This window comes from Anomaloglossus baeobatrachus, chromosome 10 (assembly GCF_048569485.1).
Source record: "Anomaloglossus baeobatrachus isolate aAnoBae1 chromosome 10, aAnoBae1.hap1, whole genome shotgun sequence".
NCBI classification, from domain to species: domain Eukaryota; kingdom Metazoa; phylum Chordata; class Amphibia; order Anura; family Aromobatidae; genus Anomaloglossus; species Anomaloglossus baeobatrachus.
The window spans coordinates 87707107-87732834 of record NC_134362.1 but is presented as its reverse complement, the minus strand read 5'-3'; the positions used below and the strand labels follow the sequence as shown (position 1 = coordinate 87732834).

Sequence of the window (25728 nt, the reverse complement as noted above, 5' to 3'; positions counted from 1 at the left end):
TTGTTCTTTGATGTTATCTGGCTTTTGTAGGAGGAAAAGAAACAGATCTTTGAACAGGGCCGACGCTGCTATAGCCATCCATGGGTTTGTTCTTACACTCCATGTTACAGATGGCAGGCAACAACTTGCTGCTGGTTCGAGTATTGTGAGAGCAATGAAAAGTCCATGTTCACCCCGTATAATGTACAGTGTGGCTCCTACAAGTATACATGATATATATCAAAGGGGGATAATGAGCCATTGCATAGAAGAATCGGCCCAGGCAAACACTACACTGCGCTCTACAAATGACCTGTCTGAAAGGAATTTCTGGCTGTTTTTTTCACGATGCAGCCATGCGGCTATTGAATTAGGCTGGTAAATATCTGCCTATCGCTTGGCTAGATTTATGTGCTGTCATATTCCCCTGGAAGTGGTGTGATTTCTGTGGATTTGCCATAAATGACTGGAGAGTCTATCCCACACGTCCCACAGATTTCTACAGAAATGTTACATCTCAAAGGCAGATCTGGAAATGGCATAAAAGTAGTGATTTTCTTATAATATCACGGTGTTTGTTGAGCACTTGTCAGTAAATGTTATAAAAAGGTGAATCTGATCAGACGTGTTCCCTTTGATGAAGGGAACAAGACAGGGCTGCCCATTATCTCCTCTTTTATTCAACCTGGCAATCGAGCCGTTGTCAAGAATACTACAGGGACAAAATAGCTTTAAAGGAATCAAGATAAGGGGTTCAGAAGTAAAGACAGCGCTTTTTGCTGATGACATCATACTTTATATGGGGGACCCCGGTGCGGATTTGCCACAGACTCTTGCCTTGATTGAAAAATTTGGCTCATTCTCCGGTTTCAAACTGAACAAAAAAAAATGCGAGATCATGTTCCTAAAGGGGCATCATGGGACAATGGGGGGACAAATAAGGGATGGCTGTCTATGTGGAATTCCTATAGCACAATCTTCAATTAAATACCTGGGAGTGCATATAGGAAGATCGGTGGAAACAATCTATAACTTGAATTATGGACCGCTAATCAGGAAAATTATAGTTCAATTAAAGGGATGGAAAGGTCTGCCACTTCCATTACTGGCAAGATGTCACCTGATAAAAATGATGAGCTTTCCTAGGCTGCTGTATCCCTTCCAGACAATCCCGCTATTGCTAAAACTAAAGGATGTGAATAAGCTCAACTCCGCGTATACAGAATTTCTGTGGAGGGGAAGGAAACCCAGAATAAAGCTGCGTACGCTGATGAAGTCAGCAGAGGAGGGAGGTCTAAACTTTCCAGATGTCCAAGGGTATAATCTTGTATGTATCATGAGGCATGTAATTGATTGGGTGAGAGGAACGAGTAGGCACTCAGATCATGCGATGGAAACTAAATATGCGTCACCGTGGGATCTGACGTCCATTCTGCACTCCCCACTATCCAGGGTTGAAGGGCACATAAGGAACTCAATTATATTCCGAGACACCATGCTAACATGGAAGTCGGTAAGGAAAAAACTGGGGCTCTCATGGAAAGTGTCCAAGTACTTGAACCCCTGGGCATTCCCAAATTTTCCCCTGGGACGAGAAAACAAGCTATTTACTAGATGGAAAGAGAGGGGAGTCAGGAGAATGATAGATGTTATGAATGTGGAGGACAGGAGGTGGATGACAGGTCGGGAAGTGTTGGATAAGTACAACCTTAATAGCTCACATGTCATCCAGTATGAACAATTGAAACATGGAATAATAGGAGACCTGGGTGTGGTTGGAAGAGAGCTGAACAGAAGTTCGATTGATGAGTTACTGGAATGTGATGTAACAAGTATAAATGTCTCTAAAATTTATCGATCGCTAAGGGGGGTGCTTATCTCTCGGGAGGATAGTCGGACTTTAAAAGCGTGGGGGAAACAATTGGGAAGGGAAGAAGTGGTGGATGATATACTGAGAGGATGGGTACAAGTGCGGAAACACATTACCAATGAGAGATGGAGAGACACTCAATTCAGAATTCTACATAGGGCCATTATAGGTTTCAACATACCAGGTAGGGATAGGTGGTGTCCTAAGTGTCAAAAAGAAAAAACGGATATGCTGCATGGGCTATGGGAATGTGAGACAATCGCTAGGTTCTGGAACCAAGTCAGACTATTTGCCCAGTCAACATGGGGAATTTTCAGCAAACTAGACTTAATGGTGTGGATTTTCCACTCCTTTGAGGGAGGAGTAGGAGGAGGACCGAGCACGCAGGAAAAGAGGAAATACGCAATAATGCATGACATAGCCATGATAGCTAAGCGTTGCATCTTAAAACACTGGATTCAAAGGGAGGGCCCATCCATAAAGGAGGTTGTGGGCGAACTACACAACCTTCTGAAGTGGGAAAAACTAGAAGCGGAGAGGGATAAAGATGGGTTGACAGCCAAGTTTTTTGTGAGATGGAGACATTTTATTGAAAGCCAATTCACACAGGGAGAAATAATTAACCTGATGGCACCTTTTGTTCACTCGGAGTGGTATATCCTGAGCGATATCCAGGACAGCCTGGGTAAACTGAGAATCACCTAGGAGGGGGCTCTGGCGGGAGGGGGAGACGAGACGGTTGGGAATACCAAGACACGCTAGCAAAATTGAAATCATTCAGGGACGACACAGAGATTTAACGAATTGTATTGCATATGTTATATTATATTTCATTACCTATGTTTTGGTTTAATGTTACTGTATACTATCTTAAATCGAACAGCAACATGGAACTCCAAATTGGGGTATCACCCACCTCTATGTCACATTTTGTCAGACGAATGTTCTTCTTTTGCAATGATACTTGTCATGTTTTTACAAATTTGAAAAATCAATAAAAAACGTTTTGGAAAAAAAAGGTGAATCTGGAGAAAACACACTTCTACATCAGGCCAGGGACACTGAATCTAAAATCCATCCCTGCTATCAATATATAGCCCTGTGCGCACTATAAAAAGGATTTTTCTTGAGAGCCTGAAAGATTAGCGCACTTGCATTAAAAAAAGCACCAATAACGAACCGAAAAAACACATGCGGTTTTACCACGTTTTTGATGGGTTTTTTTCCGCAGGTTGGGCCCTGCAGTTTTTTTACCATTTATCTATGGCAAATAACGCAGGTACCTGCAGAAAAGAAGTGACATGCTCATTTTTTTTTCTCAAGAAATTCTGCAGAAAGAATGTTCTAGAGAAAAAAATGCAGTGTGCGCACGGCTATTTTTTTTTTTCCATAGGTTTTGCTGGGGAATGTCTGCAGAAAAGTTACAACCATTTTCTCAAGAATTTGTGCAGCAAAAATGCAAAAAAACACGGGTAAAAACGTAGTGTGCGCACGGGGCCTTATACAGGGAGTCAGCACAAAATGACTATTCAAATCAGTCACAGGTGCTCCGGGAACCCCTGGCATAGCTGGGTACTTCTGCGCATTTCCCCAATTACTTGTTTTCCATTTACAGTATGGAAAATTAAGTATTTAATACACTGCCAATTTTGCAAGTTGGATAGGTCTGTAATTTTTATCATGGGTACACTTCAACTGTGACAGATTGAATTAAAAAAAAAAATCCAGAAAATCACTTTGTATGGTTTTTTGTTTTTTAATATTTTTAATTTGCATTTTATTGAATGAATAAGTATTTGATACAATAGAAAAATAGAACTTTACTATTTGGTGCAGGATCCTTTGTTTGAAATTACAGAGGTCAGATGTTTCCTGTAGTTCTTGACCAAGTTTGCAAACACTAGCAGGGATTTTGGCCCACTCCACCATACAGATCTTCTCCAGATCTTTTAGATTTTGGGGCTCCCTCCAAAGATATTGTATTGCCTTCAGGTTTGGGGACTGGCTAAGCCACTCCAGGACCTTCTTTGAAATGCTTCTTATGGTACCACTCCTTAATTGCCCTGGCTGTGTCTTTCCTATCATTGTTATGCTGGAAGAACCAGCCACGATCCATCTTCAATGCTCTTATTGAGGGAAGGAGGTTGTTAGCCAGAATCTTGTGATACATGACCCCATACATCCTTCCATCAATATGGTGCAGTTGTTCTATCCCCTTTTGCATAAAAGCACCCCCAAACTATGATTTTTCCACCACCCTACTTCATGCTTGGGATGGTGTTATTGGAGGTGTACTCATCCTTCTTCCTCCAAACACGACAAGTGGTGTTGATACCAAAAAGTTCTATTTTATTCTCATCTGACCTTTTCCCGTGCCTCCTGTTGATTTATCTAGATGTTCATTTGCACACTTCAAACGGGCCTGGACGACATGTCCTGGCGTGAGCAGTGGAACCTTTCATGCCCTGAAGGATTTTAATCCATGATGGTGTAGTGTGTTACTATCTAATCTTTGAGACTGTAATCCCAGCTCTCTTCAGGTCATTGAACAGGTCCTCCCGTTCATTTTTTCAGCTGATTACTGACTTTTCCCTGGACCAGCCTTACCCATGTGGCGAGATCTTGCATGGAGCCCCAGACTGTGTACGTTTCTTCCATGTTCTAATAATTGCGCCAACAGTTGTTGCCTTCTCACCAAGCTGCTTGCCTTTTGTCCTGTAGCTCATCCCCAGCCTTTTGTAGGTCTACAATTTAGTCCCTGTTGTCCTTGGAGAGTTCTTTGGTCTCAGCCATAGTGTAGAGGTTGGACTCTGATTAAGTGTGTGGGCAGGTGTCTTTTATACAGGTAACGGACTCAAACAGGTGCAGTTAAAGCTAGGTTCACATTTCTGTTGTTATGCATCAGTCACGTGCGTTGCTTGACGCTTGTGACTGATGCGTTGTACAACGGATGACAAGAATTAGAATTCATTGTCTGACTCCGTTGTAAAACGGGAAAGAGAGCACGATCAGCTGATCGTTCACAATAGCCGGCCGCCGGCTTTTGAGAGTGAACAGATGATCTCCCGGCGGATGGCTAATGAGAGCGATCAGCTGATTGCTCACAGCAGCCGGCCGATCAGCTGATTGCTCACAGCAGCCGGCCGATCAGCTGATTGCTCGCAGCAGCCGGCCGATCAGCTGATTGCTCGCAGCAGCCGGCCGATCAGCTGTTCGCTTGCAGCAGCCGGCCGATCAGCTGTTCGCTTGCAGCAGCCGGCCGATCAGCTGTTCGCTTGCAGCAGCCGGCCGATCAGCTGTTCGCTCGCAGCAGCCGGCCGATCAGCTGATCGTTTGGCTGCCGAGAGAGCATGCGCAGCGAAATCCTAAGGATTCTGCTGCTCCAAAAACGTTGCGCTCTGCGTTCCTGCCGCCCGACGGTCAGTAGTTCCTCGACTGATCAGTCGGGCGGAGGATACAACGCAAGAGCATCAGTCACAATCCATCGCTCATATAAGTCTATGGGAAACAACGGAATCCACCAAACGGATTGCGTTGTTTATCAGAGCGGCGGATTGGGACTGATGCAAAACAACGGAAATGTGAACCTAGCCCAATACAGACAATGAATGCAGAGAAGGAGAGCTTCTTAAAGAAAGATAACAGGTCTGTGAGAGCAAGTATTCTTGCTGATTGGTAGGTGATGAAATACTTGTTTCATGCAATAAAATACAAATTAATAGTGATTTTCTGGATTTTTTTTTATTCTGTCTGTCACAGTTGAAGTGTATCTACGATAAAAATTACAGCCTTCTCCATTCTTTGTATGTGAGAAAACTTGCAAAATCGGCAGTGTATCAAATACTTATTTTCCATAATGTATCTCTTCCTCCACTCACTTCAATTACAGATGTGGATTTATAGGAAGATTTGAAGGTGCACAGACCGCCTGTGCTTGTTTTGACCAGCCGTTTTGTGCTGACAGGCTTCTTTAACGCGCATTTACACTGTGCTCCCAGTGTATGTCAGGGTGAAAAACTGAGTTGATGAGTTTAATGCAATTTTTTTTTTTTTTTTTTTTTTTTGGTATAACCTGCTGCTTCTCTAAAGCACAGGATAAAGTTTATCCATACTAGTAAAAATCAGGGACCGTGTGATCAAAATCCATCCCTGGCAACAAGCAACTCAAAGAATATATGCAAATCTGGAGCAGAAAGAGTTAATGCTTAAATAAATTTATTGATTATAAAAATCACATGAAAAAGTGCCAAATGCTTACATGAAAAAACATATATAAATCACAAGTAAAAGACGGAAAAAGATTGCAGTAGAAATGTGTGATTTCCCTGGGGGATGCCTGGGACTGATTTGAAATTGTAACTGTAAAGGCCACGTCTCACTATGCGACATCGCTGCTGAGTCACGGTTTTGGTGACGCAACAGCGATCTTGCTAGCGATCTCGTTATGTGTGACATCCAGCAACGACCTGGCCCCTGCTGTGAGGTCGCTGGTCGTTGCTGAATGTCCTGGACCATTTTATTCAAAGGCGATGTCCTACTGGGCAGGACGCATCGCTATGTTTGACATTGTGTGACAGGGTCCCAATGACGGCAGAGATCGTTATACAGGTCGCTACTGCGACCTGTATCGTTACTGCATCGCTGGTAAGATCTGACTGTGTGAAATCTCACCCGCAACCTCCCAGCGACTTACCAGCGATCCTTATCAGGTCACATCGTTTTCGGGATCGCTGGTAATTCGCTAAATGTGACGGGGGCTTTAGTGACAGGTTAAAAGGATTCCAACACTCAAAGATAATGGTAAAAAGCCACAATAGGAGTGTGCACACAATCGCTGTGCAAACTGCAGGAAAACGTTCTAAACAAATCATAGTGACTATACACACTGCAGGTGGAAAAGTGTGGACAATAAAATAATCATATTGAGTATGAAGGGAAAAAAGGTGAATAAGCAATGACTTGCATACCTAAAACAATAAAGGAAGGCCAAGGAATCCCACAGGGAAGAGCCTCCAAACAGGAGGGGGCCCTGGTGCACGTTTCGCGGGTAAAAGTCGGTCACCTGCTTCTTCTCTAAAGGGCTGCATACTCAACTACAGAATTGACATGGCAAAATAAAGGTATACTGACTTAAGGCTGCTTTACATGCTGCAATATCGCTAAAGCAATCTCATTGGGGTCACGGAATTTGTGACGCACATCCGGCCGCGTTAGCGATGTAGTGGCGTGCGACACCTATTAGCAATTTTGAATTGTTGCAAAAACGTGCAAAATCGCTCATGGGTGACATGGGGGTCCATTCTCTAATATCATTGCTGCAGCAGTAACTATGTTTTTCCTCGTTCCTGCGGCAGCACACATCGGTACGTGTGACACCGCAGGAACGAGGAACCTCACCTTACCTGCGTCCCGCCCGCAATGAGGAAGGAAGGAGGTGGGCGGGATGTTCGTCCCGCTCATCTCCGCCCCCCCTTTTTTATTGGGCGGCCGCGTAGTGATGTCACTGTGACGCCGAACGAACGTCACAGCGATGTCGCTAGTCAGGTAAGTAGTGTGACGGTTCTGACTTATGTTGTGCGCCACGGGCAACAATTTGCCCGTGTCGCACAACTGATGGGGGCGGGTACGCATGCTAGCGATATCGGTCATGATATCGCAGCGTGTAAAGCGGCCTTTAGGCCAGGGGGATGGAGGCTAAAAGGATACTTTTTGCGCCTATCGGTGGAATGGGAGATTATTGGTATGTCAGATCTATATACTTGAAGTGCTCATGGCCAGTGGCGTAACGTGAAGCTCATGGGCTCCAAAGCAAAAGCTAGGGTACCTGTGGTACCCTAGGTTAGAGGGCCCGGGTAATATTACAACCTATTATAGTTACATCTCTGGTCATGGCATGTGTGTTTTATGTTGGCTTTCACGTGATCCACTCCTCTACTCCTCCAATTGGTGGATATGGAGATCCATGAGCTTCTTGCAGCCTGTTATAGATGGGGCTCCTTCATTGTATAACACAATATTCCAGAACCTGGTGACATCTATGTTCTTCGCAGTGTGTGTGTATTCACCCACTAATCTGCTAGATCCCCCCCTAACAAATTGTACTCCCTTCACCTTATTAGACTATGTTCGCACATTACGTGATTTGCATTGTTTTCTTTTTCTGCAAATTTAAAAGCTTCTTTCACAGGATCAGCAAAAGCTAGGAGAATTCCGAAATCTAATGCAGAATATTACATTTTTGTTTTTAATTTTTCTCTACTGAAAAGCAAAACTGCTGCATTTTGGGGAAAAAAAAAAGATTTTTACTGCTAAGAAAACGCTATGCGTGAACACAGATGTCGGCTGATCTCAGTTACTTGGTGGTGGAACTTGTCAACCGTCTGATGTTTATGGGAGGGTCCAGGGTGGCAGATGTTGTAGGAGGAGAATAATTCAGAGCATACGAGCATGAGTAATTAGGGATGATCGAATACTTCGATTATTCGGCTTCGCGAATATTTTCCGAATACCTCGCCGCTATTCAACTATTCGCGAATATTCGATGCGCAATGTAAGTCTATGGGAAACCCGAATAACAACTATTCGAGCTTCCCATAGACTTTTATTGCGCATCGAATAGTCCAATAGCGGCGAGGTATTCGGAAAATATTTGCAAAGCCGAATAATCGAAGTATTTAATCATCCCTATTAGTAATATCTGTAGGGTGGGCGAGCATGTGTGGCCATATTTACACGTGTGCACCGATCTTTTTCTCCTTTTGGTACCTGGTCTACTGGTCTTCATGTGATCGGTTGGCCCAATACATTACATTTAACATAATATCATAGTTGAATATTTTTAGAACATAAATAACTAGTAACTGATAGGAAAAAAATATACCGCCCGTCCTCCCATTGTCTTCCCTCCATACCCTGGAATTGAGAAGCCTGGTGTTTCACGTGTGGGATCATTTACCAGAGCCGACTGCATGAGTAATTGTCGGGCATTTGTTTTAAATCCCTATGATTAAAGGATTATGGTGATTTATCTAAAAAGCCATCTTGGAAACCGTGCTGCCTATAAATTTTTGCAAAGTATGTGAAAGATTGTTTTATATATATTCAGATTGCGTATAAAGTGTACCAGGTGTTTCCACATAGCAGAAGATGAGGTATGAGGCCCAGAGCCTCGCACAGCTATGTGACAATAAAAGGAGATGCAATTATCTCCGCTGGCAAACAGCCAGTCTGCTAGTGCAACTATTAGTTAATGTGGCTCCAAGAGGCTGGTGGGGCCTTTCGCTAAGGGTATAATTAGCAAATCTGAAGCGTCACTCAATGTCATGAAATTGTCCTGGCTCTACAGAAATGTAAAGAAGCAGAACAAATAAAAAAGGAAGCGAGGGATTACTCGGAGACATGCAACGGCTCTAAATGAATGGACCTGAATGAATTTCTTAGAAAAGAAAAAGTATATTTGTTCACTTTTTCCGTCTGGAGGGCGAGAGGGAAGCGTAGAGTAGCACATAGGCCATCCAAAGACAATTATACACATGTGCCCTTTGGAACTTGGATTGTGCGAAGGAAAACCTAATTTCCTTTAGCTGTGTTTGGTAAAAATATTCTGTTTAATTTTATTTTATTTTTTTTCTGTTTTGGTATGTGGTACGTTTTTGTGAGTAATAGCTTCAAGCAATGAACATATTTTTATTCCCAGTGAAATTAATTTAATCCATTATCAATAGGTTCCTATAAGTGCAGAATTTTAAGTAGTGATGGGCGAACCTGGACTGTAAAAGTCCAGATCCGTGCGGTTTCAAAAGTATCTGGGTGCCAGGCCCATAGTTTTCAGGGAATTCCGGCTAATGATCCAGATCCAGTAACCAGGGAAATTAAAAAATAAAGGAAAAAAAAAGCAAGCAATAGTTATCGAGTCTCCAGCGAGGCTGTAACTGCTTCCGGGCTGCTCACTCTTCTTCAGGAACCACTCATTAGCCTCATACATATTTACTGCTTCCCCACCCACCGGCAATCCTGGCATCTGTGATTGGTTGCAGATAGACAGCACCCCCAGCCTGTGTGACAGCGTGTCTGGCTGCTTGCAGTCACAGACCTTGTCTGCGGGTCACTGTAGATTCGAGTAAAAATAAATAAAAAAATTGTCATAGGTTTCTGCCATATTATGATAACCAGCACAGATTAAGCATACGGATACAGGCTGCAGCCCACAGCCATGCACTTATCTTGGCAGTGTATCAAAAGAAGAGAAACTGCATGCAACTATTTTTTTCCTTCTTTTTTTAAATTATTTAACTAGATAAAAATAATTGAAAATAAATAAACACAAACACCCCAAAAATACATTTATTTGAAATAAAATACAAACCCCCCACCATCTTTCACCCCTTTATTAACCCTCAAAATACCCAGGTCCAATGTCATCCACACGAGGTCCCACAACAATCCCAGCTCTGCTAAATCTGAAGTGTCAGTGGGTGGCCATAGAACATGACCGCCCGCTATGAGCTTCAGGTAGAGCCTGAACCGCTCAATGAGTTATTTACAATCACAGCTGGAGGTTCCCACAGCCACTGCACCAGGGCAATCTGGAAGAGCCAGGTTACGTTCTAGGATTGTCACATCTAATGGAGGTGACAATTCTGGGTGGCTGCAGGCTGCTATTTTTAGGTTGGGGGCCCCAATAAGAATGGGTGACTATCCCCAGTCTCAGAATACCAGTTGTCAGGTTTATCATGGCTTGGTATCAAAATTGGGGAGACCGCACACCTTTTTTTTTTTTTTTTTTTTTTCTTCTTCCTTCATGTAAATAAAAAAAACAAAATAAACCAAACCTCATGCAGGTCCTCTTATTGATACAGAGCTGGGGGCTGCAGCCTGTAGCTGTATACTTTTATTTGTGCTGGGTATCATATGGGGGGATCCTATGACAATTTTTTTTTATTTTTAATAATTTACAGTGACCCGCAGACAGGGTCTTTGATTGCAAGCAGCCAGATACACTCTCACACAGGCTGGGGGTGCTGTTTGACTGCAACCAACCACAGATGCCAGGACAGCCGGTGGCATGAGCAATAATGAGTGGCCCTGGAAGTAGACTGAGCGACCCAGAAGCAGTTAAACGCGCAGGAGACGCTAAGTATAGCGCGTTTGCCCTAATGCCCATATCTCCTCTATCACCATTTTTAAGTGTCGGATTCTGGTCCTCATAGACTTATACAGTGGAACCTTGGTTAACGAGAACAATCCGTTCTGGGAGTGTGCTTGTTAACCAAGTTACTCGTTCAGCAAAGCAAGATTTCCCATAGGAAATCATTACAATGCAGACAATTCGTTCCACAACTTGTTAAATGTCCCATCCTGGTCCCCTATTGTGCCATTCCACACAAACAAGTACAAACACACACAAACACACACAAGCACATATTATGCTCACCTTACCTTCCGTTCCATCGCTGGTCTCCTGGGACTTGCTGTTCTCTAGTACAGGCCGTGTATCTGGTAACCATCACGACGAGGGAGGAACGTCCGCTGCCAGAGCGCTGACGTTAAAGGCAGGAGATGCTTGCTTCTGATTGGTCAGCGCGCTGCCTTTGAGTAGCGGTGACAGAGGAAGTTCTTGCTTCGTCGCTATGGTTGCCGATACACAGCCTGGAGCGGCGAACTACAGGACCCAGGAGACCAGCAATGGAACGGAAGGTACACATATTATGCTCACCTTACCTTCCGTTCCATCGCCGGCCTCCTGGATCTTGTAGTTCGCCACGAGGATTTCTCCCTCGTCGCGATGTACCGGGGAGCTACAAGAACCATGAGGCCAGCGATGGAACGGAACAGAAGGTAAGTTGAGCATAATACTGTATGTGTGTGTGTGTGTGTGTGTGTGTGTGTGGGTGCGTGCTTGTGTGTGTTTGTGTGGACTGCAAGAGCGGGTTGGAGCGCGGTGGATGTACGGACCCAGAAGTGTGTGCGGTGAGTATTTTGCTCGTTCAGCAAAGCTTTCTCATAAACAGAGTTACAAATTTACAGAAAACCTTGCTTGTTAAGCGAAATTCTCGTTAACTGGGTTACTCGTTAAGCGAGGTTTCACTGTATGGGGATCAACGTCCGGACAGATATCCAGGATAAATTCCGGGCCGGAACCTGGTTGGTGTTTTTTGTTTTTTTTTTGTTTTGTTTTTAAATTATAAAAAATCCGGTTAATCCCGCCAATCCTGGATAATTATAACATATTCTTTTAACTGTCCAGTCATCAGACTACAAAAATTGATTACTACATAGTGGAATGCCAACGGATCCGGCAGTTATTCTTATAGGGTGATTTTTTTTTTTTTTTATGGGAGAACATTCTCCCCCCCCCCCCCCCCCCCAAGGAATTGCTTTGATTGAAGCTATATCATAATTTTTTTTTTTTTTTTTTTTTAATTTCCCCACTATTTTGACTTTTTGATACGCATCAGATATTAAAGGGATAGTTTCTGATTTCAAATAAGGTTTAATGGTTTCCGGAGACAGGGCTAATACTAATCATGTGTGAGGTCTGTTACTACAGCTAATATGAATGAGACTGTCCTGTAATAACTAGGGATGAGCAAAGCTGAACGATTAAGCTCAGGGTTCTACCAGACACCTGGCGTGTGGGACTTGTACATGGACTTTAAAGAGAAAAAAATAAAAAAGTCCTAGTTCGGGTGCTTTTTGTATGCTAATAAAGAGTGGCTGTACTGCAGCCTTTCAACTATCAACAAGCTTTTATTTGGCATGCAAAAATGCCTGTACGCTGCTGTGAAAAATAATAAGAAACAAACAGAAAAAAACCATGGGCTTCCACCTGTTTTTGATAACCAGCGCAGGTTAGCTGCGGGCTGCAACCCTCAGATGTCAGCTTTATCTTGGCTGGTTATCAAAAATAGAGGGGATCCCACTCTGTTTGTTTTTAAAAAATTATTTTATTTAAATAAAAAACAATGAAAACCAAAACACGTGGGGTCCTCCTTATTTTTGATAGCCAACCAAGGTAAAGCAGTCAGGTGGGGCTGGTTTTATCAGGCTGGGTGCTGGGAATAAGCATGGTTAATGGGCGCTTCCCAGACTAAAAATAGCAACCCGTAGCCACCTCTGAAGTGGTGCATCCATTAGATGCTCCAGTTCTGGCGCAATGACGTGGTAATACTTGTGGGGTTCATTTCAGTTGTGAATTGTCAGCTGGCATCAAGCCTAGGGGATAGTAATGAATAAGGCGCCAGAGGTCACTGTCAGTCAGTGGCAGCCCAAAATGTCTCATGTTCGTGAGAAATTCCAGGTATGCCGCTGACCGCAAGTGATTTCTGGAGCCTTGTTCTGAGAACGTTTTCAGAACGAAGCTTCATAGGATGCGATAGGCATCTTGGGACATTACACTATTGGATTATGGGAATTGTGAGGATTCCTTTTTAATTAAATAATAAATTCGTGAATGAGGGAGAGTGGGGGAAGTCTTTATTCAAATAAAGTGTGTGTTGTTTTTTTTTGTAAACTGTTCTTTTACTGCGTTAGTAATGGAGATACCTGATGCCTCCTCTATTACTAACCCCATGGCTAATCTATTGCCTGCTATTTTTAGGCTGGGAAGGGCAAAATAACCATGGACCTTCCCACCCGAGAATTCCAGCCCCTAACTGTGTGTTTTACTTTGTTTGGTTATCAAAAATAGGGGGGACCCCATGCCATATTTTTTTTTTTTTTTAAAAGTTTATTCCCTATTCACATTTGTGTGCAGGGCAATTTCCCCATTTTTCTTCCTTTTGCAGCCCCTTAGCCCTTACTACGACCATTTTTTAGCACAGAAGTTCGAGTTCCCTTGTCCAGGTCAAATCTGGGTCCGAACCGAACTTTTAACTAAAGTCTAGCAGAGTCCAGCAAATCTGAACTTCCACGGGTCCGCTGATCCCTAGTAATAACCTGTAATACTATGAATCAGCTACTGTTTCTGAGGCAATTTCATACAGCCTATTTAAGCCTACAGTTATAGTAGTTAGAGGTTTCCTCTACCTGGACAACCCCTATTTAAATATAGTAATCCCTATTATAATGCCTATAATAGAAAAACACCATATACTCCCCTCCCAGCACCAGATCTCCTGGGTCTCACATGACAACTTGTATTAAAAGCATCAACTTAAGGAAAATAAAAAGGATCCTGTTCCAGTGCAGTAAAGCATCACTCATGAAGTATGCTTTAATACCTGGACCCTTCAAAACATCACTAAAAGCACAATAGAGATGAAAATTGGTCCAGGGCAGAGATCCCCCCAACCTTTCTTACCTTGAGAGCCACATCCATACTTTCCCCTTTATCCCTTCTCCCCCTCCCCCCTTGCAGTAGTGACACCCAGAGCCCCCATTATTGGTATGACAGCCAAAGCTTCCCCACAGAAATCACATTAGGGCAGTATACTTGCATCTACGGGATCCCACATTACGTACATTTGGTATTTTTGCATCAAGCACTCTGATCACATTATTGCATCCAGCCTCAAGCACCTGCTCTGTTTTTCAGTATCATCCCATCTCCAGTTTAGTCCTCACTTAATTTATGTTTCCAAGGCCATTATATGGGCATCCACATCTGCTCTTGTGTGCGGGTCTGCTCATAAATGTCACCTTCTCTGGACCTGCTTTTCATAGCAGTTTGCTAGACCTGGTGCCAAGTTGGCAGGCAGCCGCAAGACACACATCATAGCCCCACGAGCCACGGGTAGCGCCCGAGCCACCGGTTTAGGATCCCTAGTCTAGGACAATACAAAATGAGCTACTAAAGCTGGGAAGTCTGGAAAACAGTTACACTTAGGTGCCAAAATAACCTAAATAATACTGAAGTGTTAAACACTGCCTAAACCACAATACCCTAAAAAGTCACAATGTCACCCCCACACCATATTCGTTAAGTTGCCCACCTTTTGGGGACTTTTTTTTCCCCTTTGTAATTGTAGTTACAAATATTGTTCAGCAGCCCCCTGAAAATGAATTAACTGAGAATCCGTCAATCTGCTATGGCGGTCTGACCTGGAGTCTGCAACCTTTTTTTTTTTTTTTTCTTTCTTTCTTTTTGAGCTAACTTATAACACAGACTACATCAAAGTTGAATGTGCAGGGACACAAAGAGCCTGTGTAAGTATAGTGCAAATTATTTAATGAAACCCAATTGCAAAAAATTTCATTCAAGTAATAAAAAAACCAATTCCCTAAAGGAGATGACCCTAAAAATCTTTTAAAAGGTATCTGTCAGCAGATTTTTGATACCTCATCTGAGAACAGCATAATGTAGGCAAAGAGATCCTGAATCCAATGATGTATCACTTAGATTACTGGCTGCAGCCGTTCTGACACAATCAGAAACTTTAGATTTAGCAATGCAGCAGAGCTGAGAGCTAACCCCCACCCACACAAGGCTCTCAATAGAGATTGTACCTTGACCGTGAGGTGTCAGAGGAGGGGATATTCCGGACTGCCTTGTGTGTGACATTGTAGTGCAAGCAATAAGAAGTCCTGCTGCTTAAGCAAACATAGCAAAAAAAACTGTTACAAGACAGGTACAGGTAATGTGTTTCTGGACCAAAGTGGCCCTTGGTCTGCTCAGCCTCATGCTGTCATACATAGGGAGTTGTAAGTGCTTTGTCAAGCCCCAATGCACTTCCAGACACATATACAGAAATTAAACACATGATTTCTCGTTGCTGGAGTCATAAGTTGATCTCTTTACCTTTTAAGGGGTTAGACACTCATATCAATGAATTGTGGGCGCAGACGTTTCAGACAGATCCCCTGTAAATGGTGGACGTTCATCTAAATGACTAATGTAATATTACATGTCCCCGCAGTAACTGTTGTAAGGAAAATCTCTCAGCAAAATTATTTGTTTGTGGGATGCAGGACTCGCTGCAATTGGCCGATGGTGGTGGAGGACACATTCATTGCTCAGACTGCCCCTTTAAGTAGGATTTCCACATCACATTATTTTGTGTAGTTGATAGATTAGACGCAAACCTGATCTTGGAGAATCCTGCTTTGCCGAGGAGTTGGAGTTTCATGTTCTCAGCATGTTGGCTTCCATCTTTATATTGCTGGTTCTGTATGTCTGCTTGCGTGCCATACAATTTCCACCTATTTTTAGCTGTAGGATATATTTAAACATTCCTGAAAAAACGGAGATGATCTTTTCTGTTTGGGGTTGAAAGCTGTCAGCTTCACAATGGAAGTAATGATGTTTTTCTTACTCCTTCAGGAAAGGAAAGAGAAGGAACAAAAACTTCAGAATGAGAAGCAAGAGAAAGAGTTGGAAGAACAGCAGAAACATTTAATAGAAGAGAAGAGCAAAGAGAGATACGAAGAATGGCTGAACAAGAAAAAAGAAGAGGAGCAAGAGAGGAAGAAGAGGCAAAAGGTCTGTATCATGTGATGTCCAATGGTAGACTTCAAATATTGGGGTACCAGAGCTTGGGGAACCCTCTGCTCTTTTCAATGCTGATCATTGAGGGTCCCAGAAGTTGGACGCCCACCGATCTCCTACTGATGAACCGATCCTGAAAAAAAAATTCCACTTGTGTGATTTCTGGTCATATGCGTCAGCCCTTCTTGGGTCAGAACCTTTTTATCATGTTTGGGCATACTCCCATCCCAGCCATTCCTCTCTTACAATTAGGGGCGCCTTTGTGTTTGAGGAGGAACATCATGCACTCATGTAACATTGTATCCTGAATATGTTACTTCACATACGTGAAGATAATTACTCGTCACTAGTTTGTTTCCCTGAATGAATTTCTTGCTGAGCAGGTAGCATGGCCCATGAGGAAAGGCCCTCAAGCTCTAATTAAAATGCAATTTTCATGGTGGTGACGGCAGTAGTCCTTCCGGAAGGCCCATTCTTCTTTTTTTATTTACTTTTTGTGTGTACAGCACATTCTTATGACCATGAATTCACCATCCCTCCTGGAAATACAAGGGATATTAATAAGTTCCATGAACACATTTATGGAGCATTTGTAACAGGGTAAATAAGAAACCGCACTGCGGTATAAGGCCTTGAGGGAGATTGCAGAGAAGCCTACATGGTTTTAATGAACTGTGCAGTGATTAGAAACAGACCTGACCCTGCAGATTGCAGAGACTACACCTCTCACTAGCATCCATTGCTGGCCTTACGTGGTGCCATGAGTTGGATCCGGCTTTCTGAATGAGAGGTCTACAACATGTCGGCTGCTTTATTTACACTCCCCATTATTCAGCAGATCTGATGGAGATGGGAAAGGGGCAGATGGAATTGGTATCTCATGTGTTTCTTTGTAGGATAAAGAAGACAAACGTTTTGCTGAGCAACAAGAGAAGAAGGAGAAGGCAGAGAGGATGTTCAAGGAGTGGTTGGAACAGGCAAAACACAAGCCACGGCCAACACTGAACAGCTATGGATATGTCAATGGGAAATTAACAGGTCTGTATTACACAGGACTTGTATCGTGACAAGCTGTCTCTGATCTGCCCGTTCAGAAGAGAGCAGAGGCCGCACATGGGTGTGACCGCCTGCATTCATCCTCTACAAAACTGCCGGTGATGGCAAGAACAGTACATGGAGAATGAATGGTGGCGCTCAGCAATGGCTGTATTTTGACGGAGCATTTCAGAGCCCTGTTCTTGAGATTAGTGGTGGTCCAAAGGGTCGGACCTCAAACGATTTGCATATTCTCTTCTATTCTGTGAATAGGTAATAACTTTAAATGTTGAGAATATCCCTTTAAAGCACTACTCCAGCATTTTTTTTTCCAGTGCTGGAGTGTTGTTTTAAGTATAAATTCCCTGCCCTTGGACTTTTACTTATCTGCCTGTTTATTGGTGCTACTCAAGTCCCATGGTGCTATCTGGTGCCATAACTTCCTACTGGCTGGAAATCAGAAGTTCTCTCATAAGCGTTCAATGCATCTCTATGGCTATGTGCGCACGTGGCGGTTTTTCTCACATTAACGCTGCGTTTTGAACTGCAGCATTTCAGTGCCAAATTGCATGCGTTCTGCTTCCCCAGCAAAGTCTGAGAAGTCCGAAAATACAATGCGCACGCTGTGTTTTTTAAATGCGGCGTTTTAGATGCCAAAAGTCCCTGCGGAAAAAGAAAGCAGCATGTCACTTCTTTTGTGCGTTGTAGCTGTGTTCTCCACCCATTGAAATCAATGATGTGGGTCAAAACACAACCAAAATGCACTTGGACTGCATTTTTGTTGCGTTCAGCATGCTTTTTTGACAAGCAAAACGCAGGTCTTTTCAGTCTCTTTCTGTTGATGTCGGTCAATCTCCCTCTGTCTGTCGGTCTCTCTCTCTGTCCGTCGGTCGGTCTCTCCCCATCTCTCAAACTCACCGATCCCCCGATCACCAGCACGGTGCTGCACGGCTGTCACAAAGCTCCATCGGCTTTTCCTCTTTTAAAAGTGCTGGCCACTCATTATTCCATCTCGTATTCCCTGCTTTCCCCGCCCTCCGGCGCCTATGATTGGTTGCAGTCAGACACACCCCCACGCTGAGTGACAGCTGTCTCACTGCAACCAATCACAGCCGCCGGTGGGCGGGTCTATATCGTGCAGTAAAATAAATAAATAAAAAAAAACAAAACCTTGTGCGGTCCCCCCAATTTTGATACCAGCCAGGGTAAAGCCACACGGCTGAAGGCTGGTATTCTCAGGATGGGGAGCTCCACGTTATGGGGAGCCCCCCAGCCTAACTATATAAGCCAGCAGCCACCCGGAATTGCCGCAGCCATTAGATGCGACAGTCCTGGGACTTTACCCAGCTCATCCCGAATTGCCCTGGTGCGGTAGCAATCAGGGTAATAAAGAGTTATGGCAGCAGCCCATAGCTGCCACTAAGTCCTATGTTAATAATGGAAGGCTTCTGCCCGAGATACCTTCCATGATTAACCTTTAAGTTAAAGAAAATAAACACATACACCCGAAAAAATCCTTTATTTGGAATAAAAGACAAAAAAACCCCCCTCTTTTACCACTTTATTAATCCCTAAACACCCATCCAGGTCCGAAGTAATCCACACGACATCCCACGATGCTCTCAGCTCTGCTACATGAAGCTGACAGGAGCAGCCACAGGCCAGACCACTCTCTGTCAGCTCCACACAGTGACTGAAGTGAGCAGCACGATCAGCGATGACGTCACTCGGGTTACCCGCGACCACCGCTGGATCCTCCAACTGTGACAGCAAGTCGCCCGAGTGACTGAAGTGATCAGCGGTGCCGTCACTCAGGTTACCCGCGGCTCCCCACTCTCAGGTGGAGGATTACAGCTGTGGCTGCTGGTAACCTGAGTGATGGTACCGCTGATCACGCTGCTCACTTCAAACACTCAGGGGATTAGTGGTCACTGTTGAATCCTTCACGGGTGACCGCTAATCAGGACGCGAGACACAGCCGCGACATGACATTGAAGTTGGGTGAAGTTCATTCTCATCGCGCCACTGTCTGTGTCTTGCTGTCAGCCGGCTTGTAGCAGAGCTCAATTGCCATGGGACCGCACTGCTAAAAATGCATCCAAAACGCATGCAAAATGCATCCAAAATGCATGCGTTTAAGATGCATTGTTTTTTGACAAACGCATTGTTTACAGTGTTAGAGGGTGCGTTCTTTTCCGCACTGCACAGAACGCAATGTGCGCACATAGCCTATGAAAGCCAGAATGTGGCTCTCATAGACTTGTAATAAATTGTGACCTCTGACTCACTCCATGAAACACTGACGCAAGCAAGTGGTCACAAATCCCCAATGAAGGTTTGCATTTAAAGCATCACTCCAGCAGGGGGAAGGGGAGGGGGAAATTGCTGCAGTGGTGCTTTAAAGTGTTACCTGCTCTAGGAACTTGGTGACTAGAGTTGAGAAACTCTGCAGATCAGTGGCTGCCTAATTTAAATCAAAGGAATATACAGTATTTATTAAATCTCACTTGATTATGCCATCCCTCCCATATTTATGGCCACGATCCTTGAACAGCAGCAGCTTCGGGAAATGCATCATAACCTGAATTACTTGAATTGAGATGTGCCGCAACTCCTTCCATAACGATCAGCTGTGACCACGAATAGTAGCCAATGATAGGAATGCCAACATAAATTAAATGATGGCAGATTCTCGCCTCACCCTATCAATTGATGAAAAAATGTGGCATTATTATAATATTTATTCACTTATATGTAAAGAGTATTTGAATGTTACGCTGAGTCCAACTTATAGAAACAATCTGACTTACCTTCATTCTGATGCTTCTGTTTTTCTACTACATGCAGATGATCTGTTAAAAGGGGTTGTTCCCATTCCGAAAATCTCAGTTCCCAGGTGTAGTTTGTTAAAAAAAAATAAATAAAATTAAAATAACGCTTTTTACTCTCCCAGATCCACTGCTAGGTCTCTGCCGCTGCTCCCGGTGAACGATTGTGACGTCAGTGCTGCAGCCAAACGGTGAGCGCAGTGGCTCTGCCCATGTATACAGAATACACCCTTAGGCTTTGTGCACACGCTGCTTTTTTTGGTGCAGTTTTGGGTGGAGTTTGTGGTCCTAAACTGCATGTATGACCTCCCCCAGGAAAGTCTATCAGAAAGGCTGTGCGCATGTTGTTTCTTTTTTGCCTGCAGTTTTGGGTGCAAAAAAAAGGAGAATATGGAAAAAAAAAAATATTGAATATAGTGAAAAAACGCATGGGAAAAAACACGGCAATAACGCACCTAGATCGCATCAAAATAGCTTGCTTTTTTATGCGTTTTCTCGTCCAGAGGTGCATTTTTCGCTGGAGAAACAAAACTGCAGTGCGCGCACATAACCTTAGAGCTGTTGATTGAGTTGACATCAGCGCTGCAGCCAATATTAGTCACCTGGAGCACCCGCGGAGACTCTGCACTAGACTCGGGGACTGTGAATAAAGCATGGTTTGTTTCTTATTAAAAAAAAAAAAAACAAAAAAAAACAGCACACGGGGTCCAGGAATTCGTGGAATTGGGCAACCCCTATAAGGGACATTTAAATGTGGCAATTACTAAAGTGCAGGCTGTTTAGATCACACACAGGTTCCCAATCATCGTCCACCCTGTGAACAATCGCAGATAAAACAGCTCTCTTGCCTTCAGTATGTCCAGTTGTATGAATGGGGATGTGTGTGGTTGCTTTGTGCGATCTCCAAGAAGTCACAAGACGCATCTGGTGATTGCACGTTACCTACTTGAACCTTTAGATATTAATAAGGTGAACAACTTAGAATTTATATTATATCATTGTGTTGTTGCAGTAAATATATCCAATTTTCTTATAAAACAATGTTTCCATTTTTTTCTTTACAAGCATAAAAACAAATGTACAATGATTTTTCCATTTAAAGTTTTACAAGCGTTGGTGTTTTCTGCATGGTAGATACATTTACTGGCTTTCTGGAGTGGAGACAGGCCAGGCATGCTTTTCATACCTTTGTTGGAAGCTCATAAAGTGCTGACAGTTTCCATTGGCGTCTCAAACACTCCCCCCAGCCCTGTGCATAACATATGCCAGAGCTTACAGTCGGGTCTGCTGAGAAGTGTTTGGTGCCGTGTCCTCGTGGGTGAAACACACTGACATTGTGAGTCTCACACATTCCTGCTGTCAACCGCTGTCTAGGCATCAGTACTCCTGGATGGCGGATAGTCAGAGGTCAGGTACTCTGGCTCCCTGGGCTCGCGGGGTCTGGGTTTGACTCTTGCTAAGACGTGTATATTTGTCACACTTGCACTCGTGGTTGGCAGATAACCTTCGTGGTTCGTTGAAAGACATAGAGAGACAATATAAATAAATCATGCAGATGAGGCTTACTGATGATTCCTTGCCAAACAATGGCTTATATGTAAGAAGAGAGAACTGATGGGGATTACACAAGGCTGTTTGCAGATTAATGCTGTGCACGTTTTTCCATTTCTATCTTTCCTGGCGCACGTGTAGTTTACCCATGCTGAACAGAAAACTAGGTGGCAATACGTCACCAACTCCTTACCACGAGTTATCTGCACTTTATCACAGGCCGGCACCTACCCTGGGGTGCTCAGGTAGACTCCTTAGGCTATGTGCGCACGTGTGCGCTCTGCACCGCACCGAAAATGTGCGCTTCAGAGCGCAGCTGAAAAGCTGCATTCTGAAGCGCATGGTGCCGGCAGATTCGTGCGCTCTGCATGCTGCCTCTCCCTATAGACAGCATGCAGAATGCACGAAAGAAGTGACATGTCACTTCTTAGAACGCAGCGATTCGGCAAGCAGCCGAATCGCTGCGTTCTAACATGCCACGTGCGCACGGCCCCTGCACAATCTCCATAGATTGTGCAGGGGACGAAGGACGCATGCAGTTACGCTGCGGTGCAGAACGCAGCTTAACTGCATGTAATACGCACACATGCGCACATACCCTTAATCACCAGGGAGCTTTTAATTTTTGAATTTTAACTTTTTTTTTTTTCTTTTTTTTGCAACTTTGATTATAGTTTTGAGGCGGCAGCATGCTTTTTACCATGTAATGTACTAAAAGAAAAAATGCGCTAAAATTGTAGAAAGTTCTGCCATTTGTTTTTACACCATTCATTGCTGAGTAAATTATCATCTGGCGGCATAGTTCTCCAGGTTAAGACGAGTACGGGGATACCAAAACTTTTCCATAATTAAAAAAAAAAAAAAAAATATTGAAATCCATAATTTTAATTTTCTCTTGAGTGCTGTGACTGTTGTTTTTTTTTTTTTTTTTTTGTTTTTTTTTTTTTTTTGTTCAAGGAACTGACATTTTTATCTCTACCATTTTTGGTTCCTTATGACATTTTTATTTATTTTTTTTATTGTATTGAAAAGCATCAGAACTGGGGGTAAGTCCAGTTGCGTAGGCTGGCTGGACGGACGGAAGGCTGGCTGGACGGACGGAAGGCTGGCTGGACGGACGGAAGGCTGGACGGACGGACGGAAGGCTGGACGGACGGACGGAAGGCTGGACGGACGGACGGACGGAAGGCTGGACGGACGGACGGAAGGCTGGACGGACGGACGGAAGGCTGGACGGACGGACGGAAGGCTGGACGGACGGACGGAAGGCTGGACGGACGGACGGAAGGCTGGACGGACGGACGGACGGAAGGCTGGACGGACGGACGGACGGAAGGCTGGACGGACGGACGGACGGAAGGCTGGACGGACGGACGGACGGAAGGCTGGACGGACGGACGGACGGAAGGCTGGAGGGACGGACGGAAGGCTGGAGGGACGGACGGAAGGCTGGAGGGACGGACGGAAGGCTGGAGGGACGGACGGACGGAAGGCTGGAGGGACGGACGGACGGAAGGCTGGAGGGACGGACGGACGGAAGGCTGGAGGGACGGACGGACGGAAGGCTGGAGGGACGGACGGAAGGCTGGAGGGACGGACGGAAGGCTGGAGGGACGGACGGAAGGCTGGAGGGACGGACGGAAGGCTGGAGGGACGGACGGAAGGCACGGACGGACGGACGGACGGCTGAATGGGACGGACAGAGGGGAAGGACGTCTGAATGGGACGGACAGAGGTGAAGGACGTCTGAATGGGACGGACAGAGGGGAAGGACGGCTGAATGGGACGGACAGAGGGGAAGGACGGCTGAATGGGACGGACAGAGGGGAAGGACGGCTGAATGGGACGGACAGAGGGGAAGGATGGATGGATGGATAGAGATTTTTTTTAAATTTTACTTAATTGTATTTTTTTTAGTCCTGTGTGATCGCTTCTACAATATACTACAAAACCATGATATTGCAATATATAGGGAAATGGCTGTCTCCTATGATGCACAATTTAGTAATGGTGTACCAAAACTGAAATCTCCAGTGAACCATGTTGAGCTCAGTGTTTAATTTCCAAGCAACGCTACCACAGAGAAAATAAACCATTGCACATTTTATTGTCAAGTCTTCTAGAAAAGTTTTCATACAATTTATTCTTACGTACTTTATTTTTTTTAGGTTATTATGATGGAAGTTCCTATCCTACTCCAGGATTTTATAACCCCATTCCTTGGAAACCTATCCCCATGCCGCCACAGCCAAAGGAGGCTCCCAAAAACTCGTCTGGCAAGAATAGAAAGAGACCAGTATCACACCAGTTACACAGATCCAGCATGGCCATTGTCTTAAAGCCAAAGGACAATCTTCAAGTTGGTGGAGGGATGTTTAGAAGATAAACACAACATCTGGAAAATAACCAAAATATATAAATTGAGGGGGTTGATTAAAAAAACAAAAAAAAAAACAAAAAAATCTACAGTATTTGGGCTTATTCTATTTTTGGAGGAAACCTCATTAGAATTGGCTATTTTTAACATCACGTTTACTAGTGTTTAAACAGTTCTAAATAGTAAAATGTTTTATTGACAATTTATGGACAGTTCCCTTTAAATGAATGCATAGAATAGATATCTTTTGTTATGCAAAGTAAGTGGTTATAATTGTCTCAGCAACCGCATTAAACAAACCAGTTATTAGGTCAAAAACGCTAAAAATCAAGTCTTTACAGCTGATTGAGGTGAATAGGAAACCTTCTGAGCTGCGTAGGCTTCAACTACAGGAACCCTGTTAGTGTATCCAAATAGACGCAATAGCAATGAACCACTCCTCATCATAACCATGTAATGTGCAATACTGATGTTTAAGTTTAGCACTTTACACAGTCTTCTATTGTCCGTTCCCCAACATCCTCCAACTTCGTACAGTTAAGATTATCATCCTAATAAAAAATATTTAAAACTGCAAAGTATTGGTAAACACAAGCAACATTGCTATTAAATGGGTTGTCAAACACTTGGATAACCCCTTCTCAATTTAATCCCCCCCCCCCTGTTAAAATAGCAATACTTGTATGCCCCTTCAGTGCCAGTGCCGTTCCAGCGGTGTCGGCACTCATTCTCCAGGGGCTCACATGACATGTCACGTGTGCCCTGCACCCAAATACTGCTAGCTTTACTCTAATCACCTTCAGACATATCAAACATCAATAGGATGTGGGCAAGCAGCACTGATTTCACTGCCCCCTGTTGTTCGATAGTCTGAAGGCAGGGAGAGTATAGCCGCTGCTGATAGGATGCAGGGCTCACATGTAACAACGTCACGTGAGCCCTAGGAGAACGAGTGGCAACACCATTGGAACGGCACCAGCACTTTGGTATAAGCATTGTTATTTTACCTGCGGCAAACAGGGTGTTTTAACAAGGGGTAGGCAGAGTAGTGCACAACCTCTTTAATAAGAACCATCTCTGCTCTTAACATAGGTGAGATCTTTAGTTTAGTTTTCTTTGCTTTTGCTGACCATTGCTGCAATCTAATAGCAGTGGCCGGTCTTCTAGGTGAGGAACGCAGCGCATTAAAGCACCTTCCAGTAGAGCTTGTAATCCACTTCAGAGCCCTGTAGAGGCTTTCAGATTCGGAGGTTGCACGGATTGGGCAACGGCAAGATTATGTCAGTTAGATGAAGACAAGAGGAGAATAACCCTTTAACAATCCCCTGCACCAGAAAAAAAAATACCCATGAGTATTTTCTTCTGTAAAATTAAAAATGAACAGCTCTAAACTACAATTGTATATCTAAAGGAAATTGCCGACAACTAGCATCTTGCTTATAAATACTATTTTACAGGAGGGATTAGACTGATTTTAGGATTTCATGTGACATTTATTGTCTGTCAGAAAAGGTAACATTTTCTAACGTAGCTAATGTATTCTTGACATTTCTCTAAGTGATAGGAATGCTCGGAGATTATCTTAGTGGTGATGAGACATCTGGGTATTCTACTGTGATATGGGGGTGAACCCAAGATATTATGAGGTGTTAGAGTGGATTGG

General features: G+C 43.9%; 1 protein-coding gene across 2 annotated transcripts in view; it reads left to right on the top strand.

Moving 5' to 3' along the window:
- CCDC34 (coiled-coil domain containing 34) overlaps positions 1–24749 on the top strand; it is an 85034-nt gene extending 60285 nt beyond the window's left edge. Inside the window, exons 5-7 of one of the 2 annotated variants that reach the window (XM_075325496.1) lie at positions 16110–16268; positions 17171–17312; positions 23857–24749. In XM_075325496.1, the coding sequence (XP_075181611.1) occupies positions 16110–16268; positions 17171–17312; positions 23857–24074 (519 nt within the window). In that variant the 3' untranslated portion in view covers positions 24075–24749. The remainder of the gene's footprint in view (positions 1–16109; positions 16269–17170; positions 17313–23856) is intronic. The other variant, XM_075325497.1, reaches the window with a different exon arrangement.
- Positions 24750–25728: the final 979 nt, after the last annotated feature.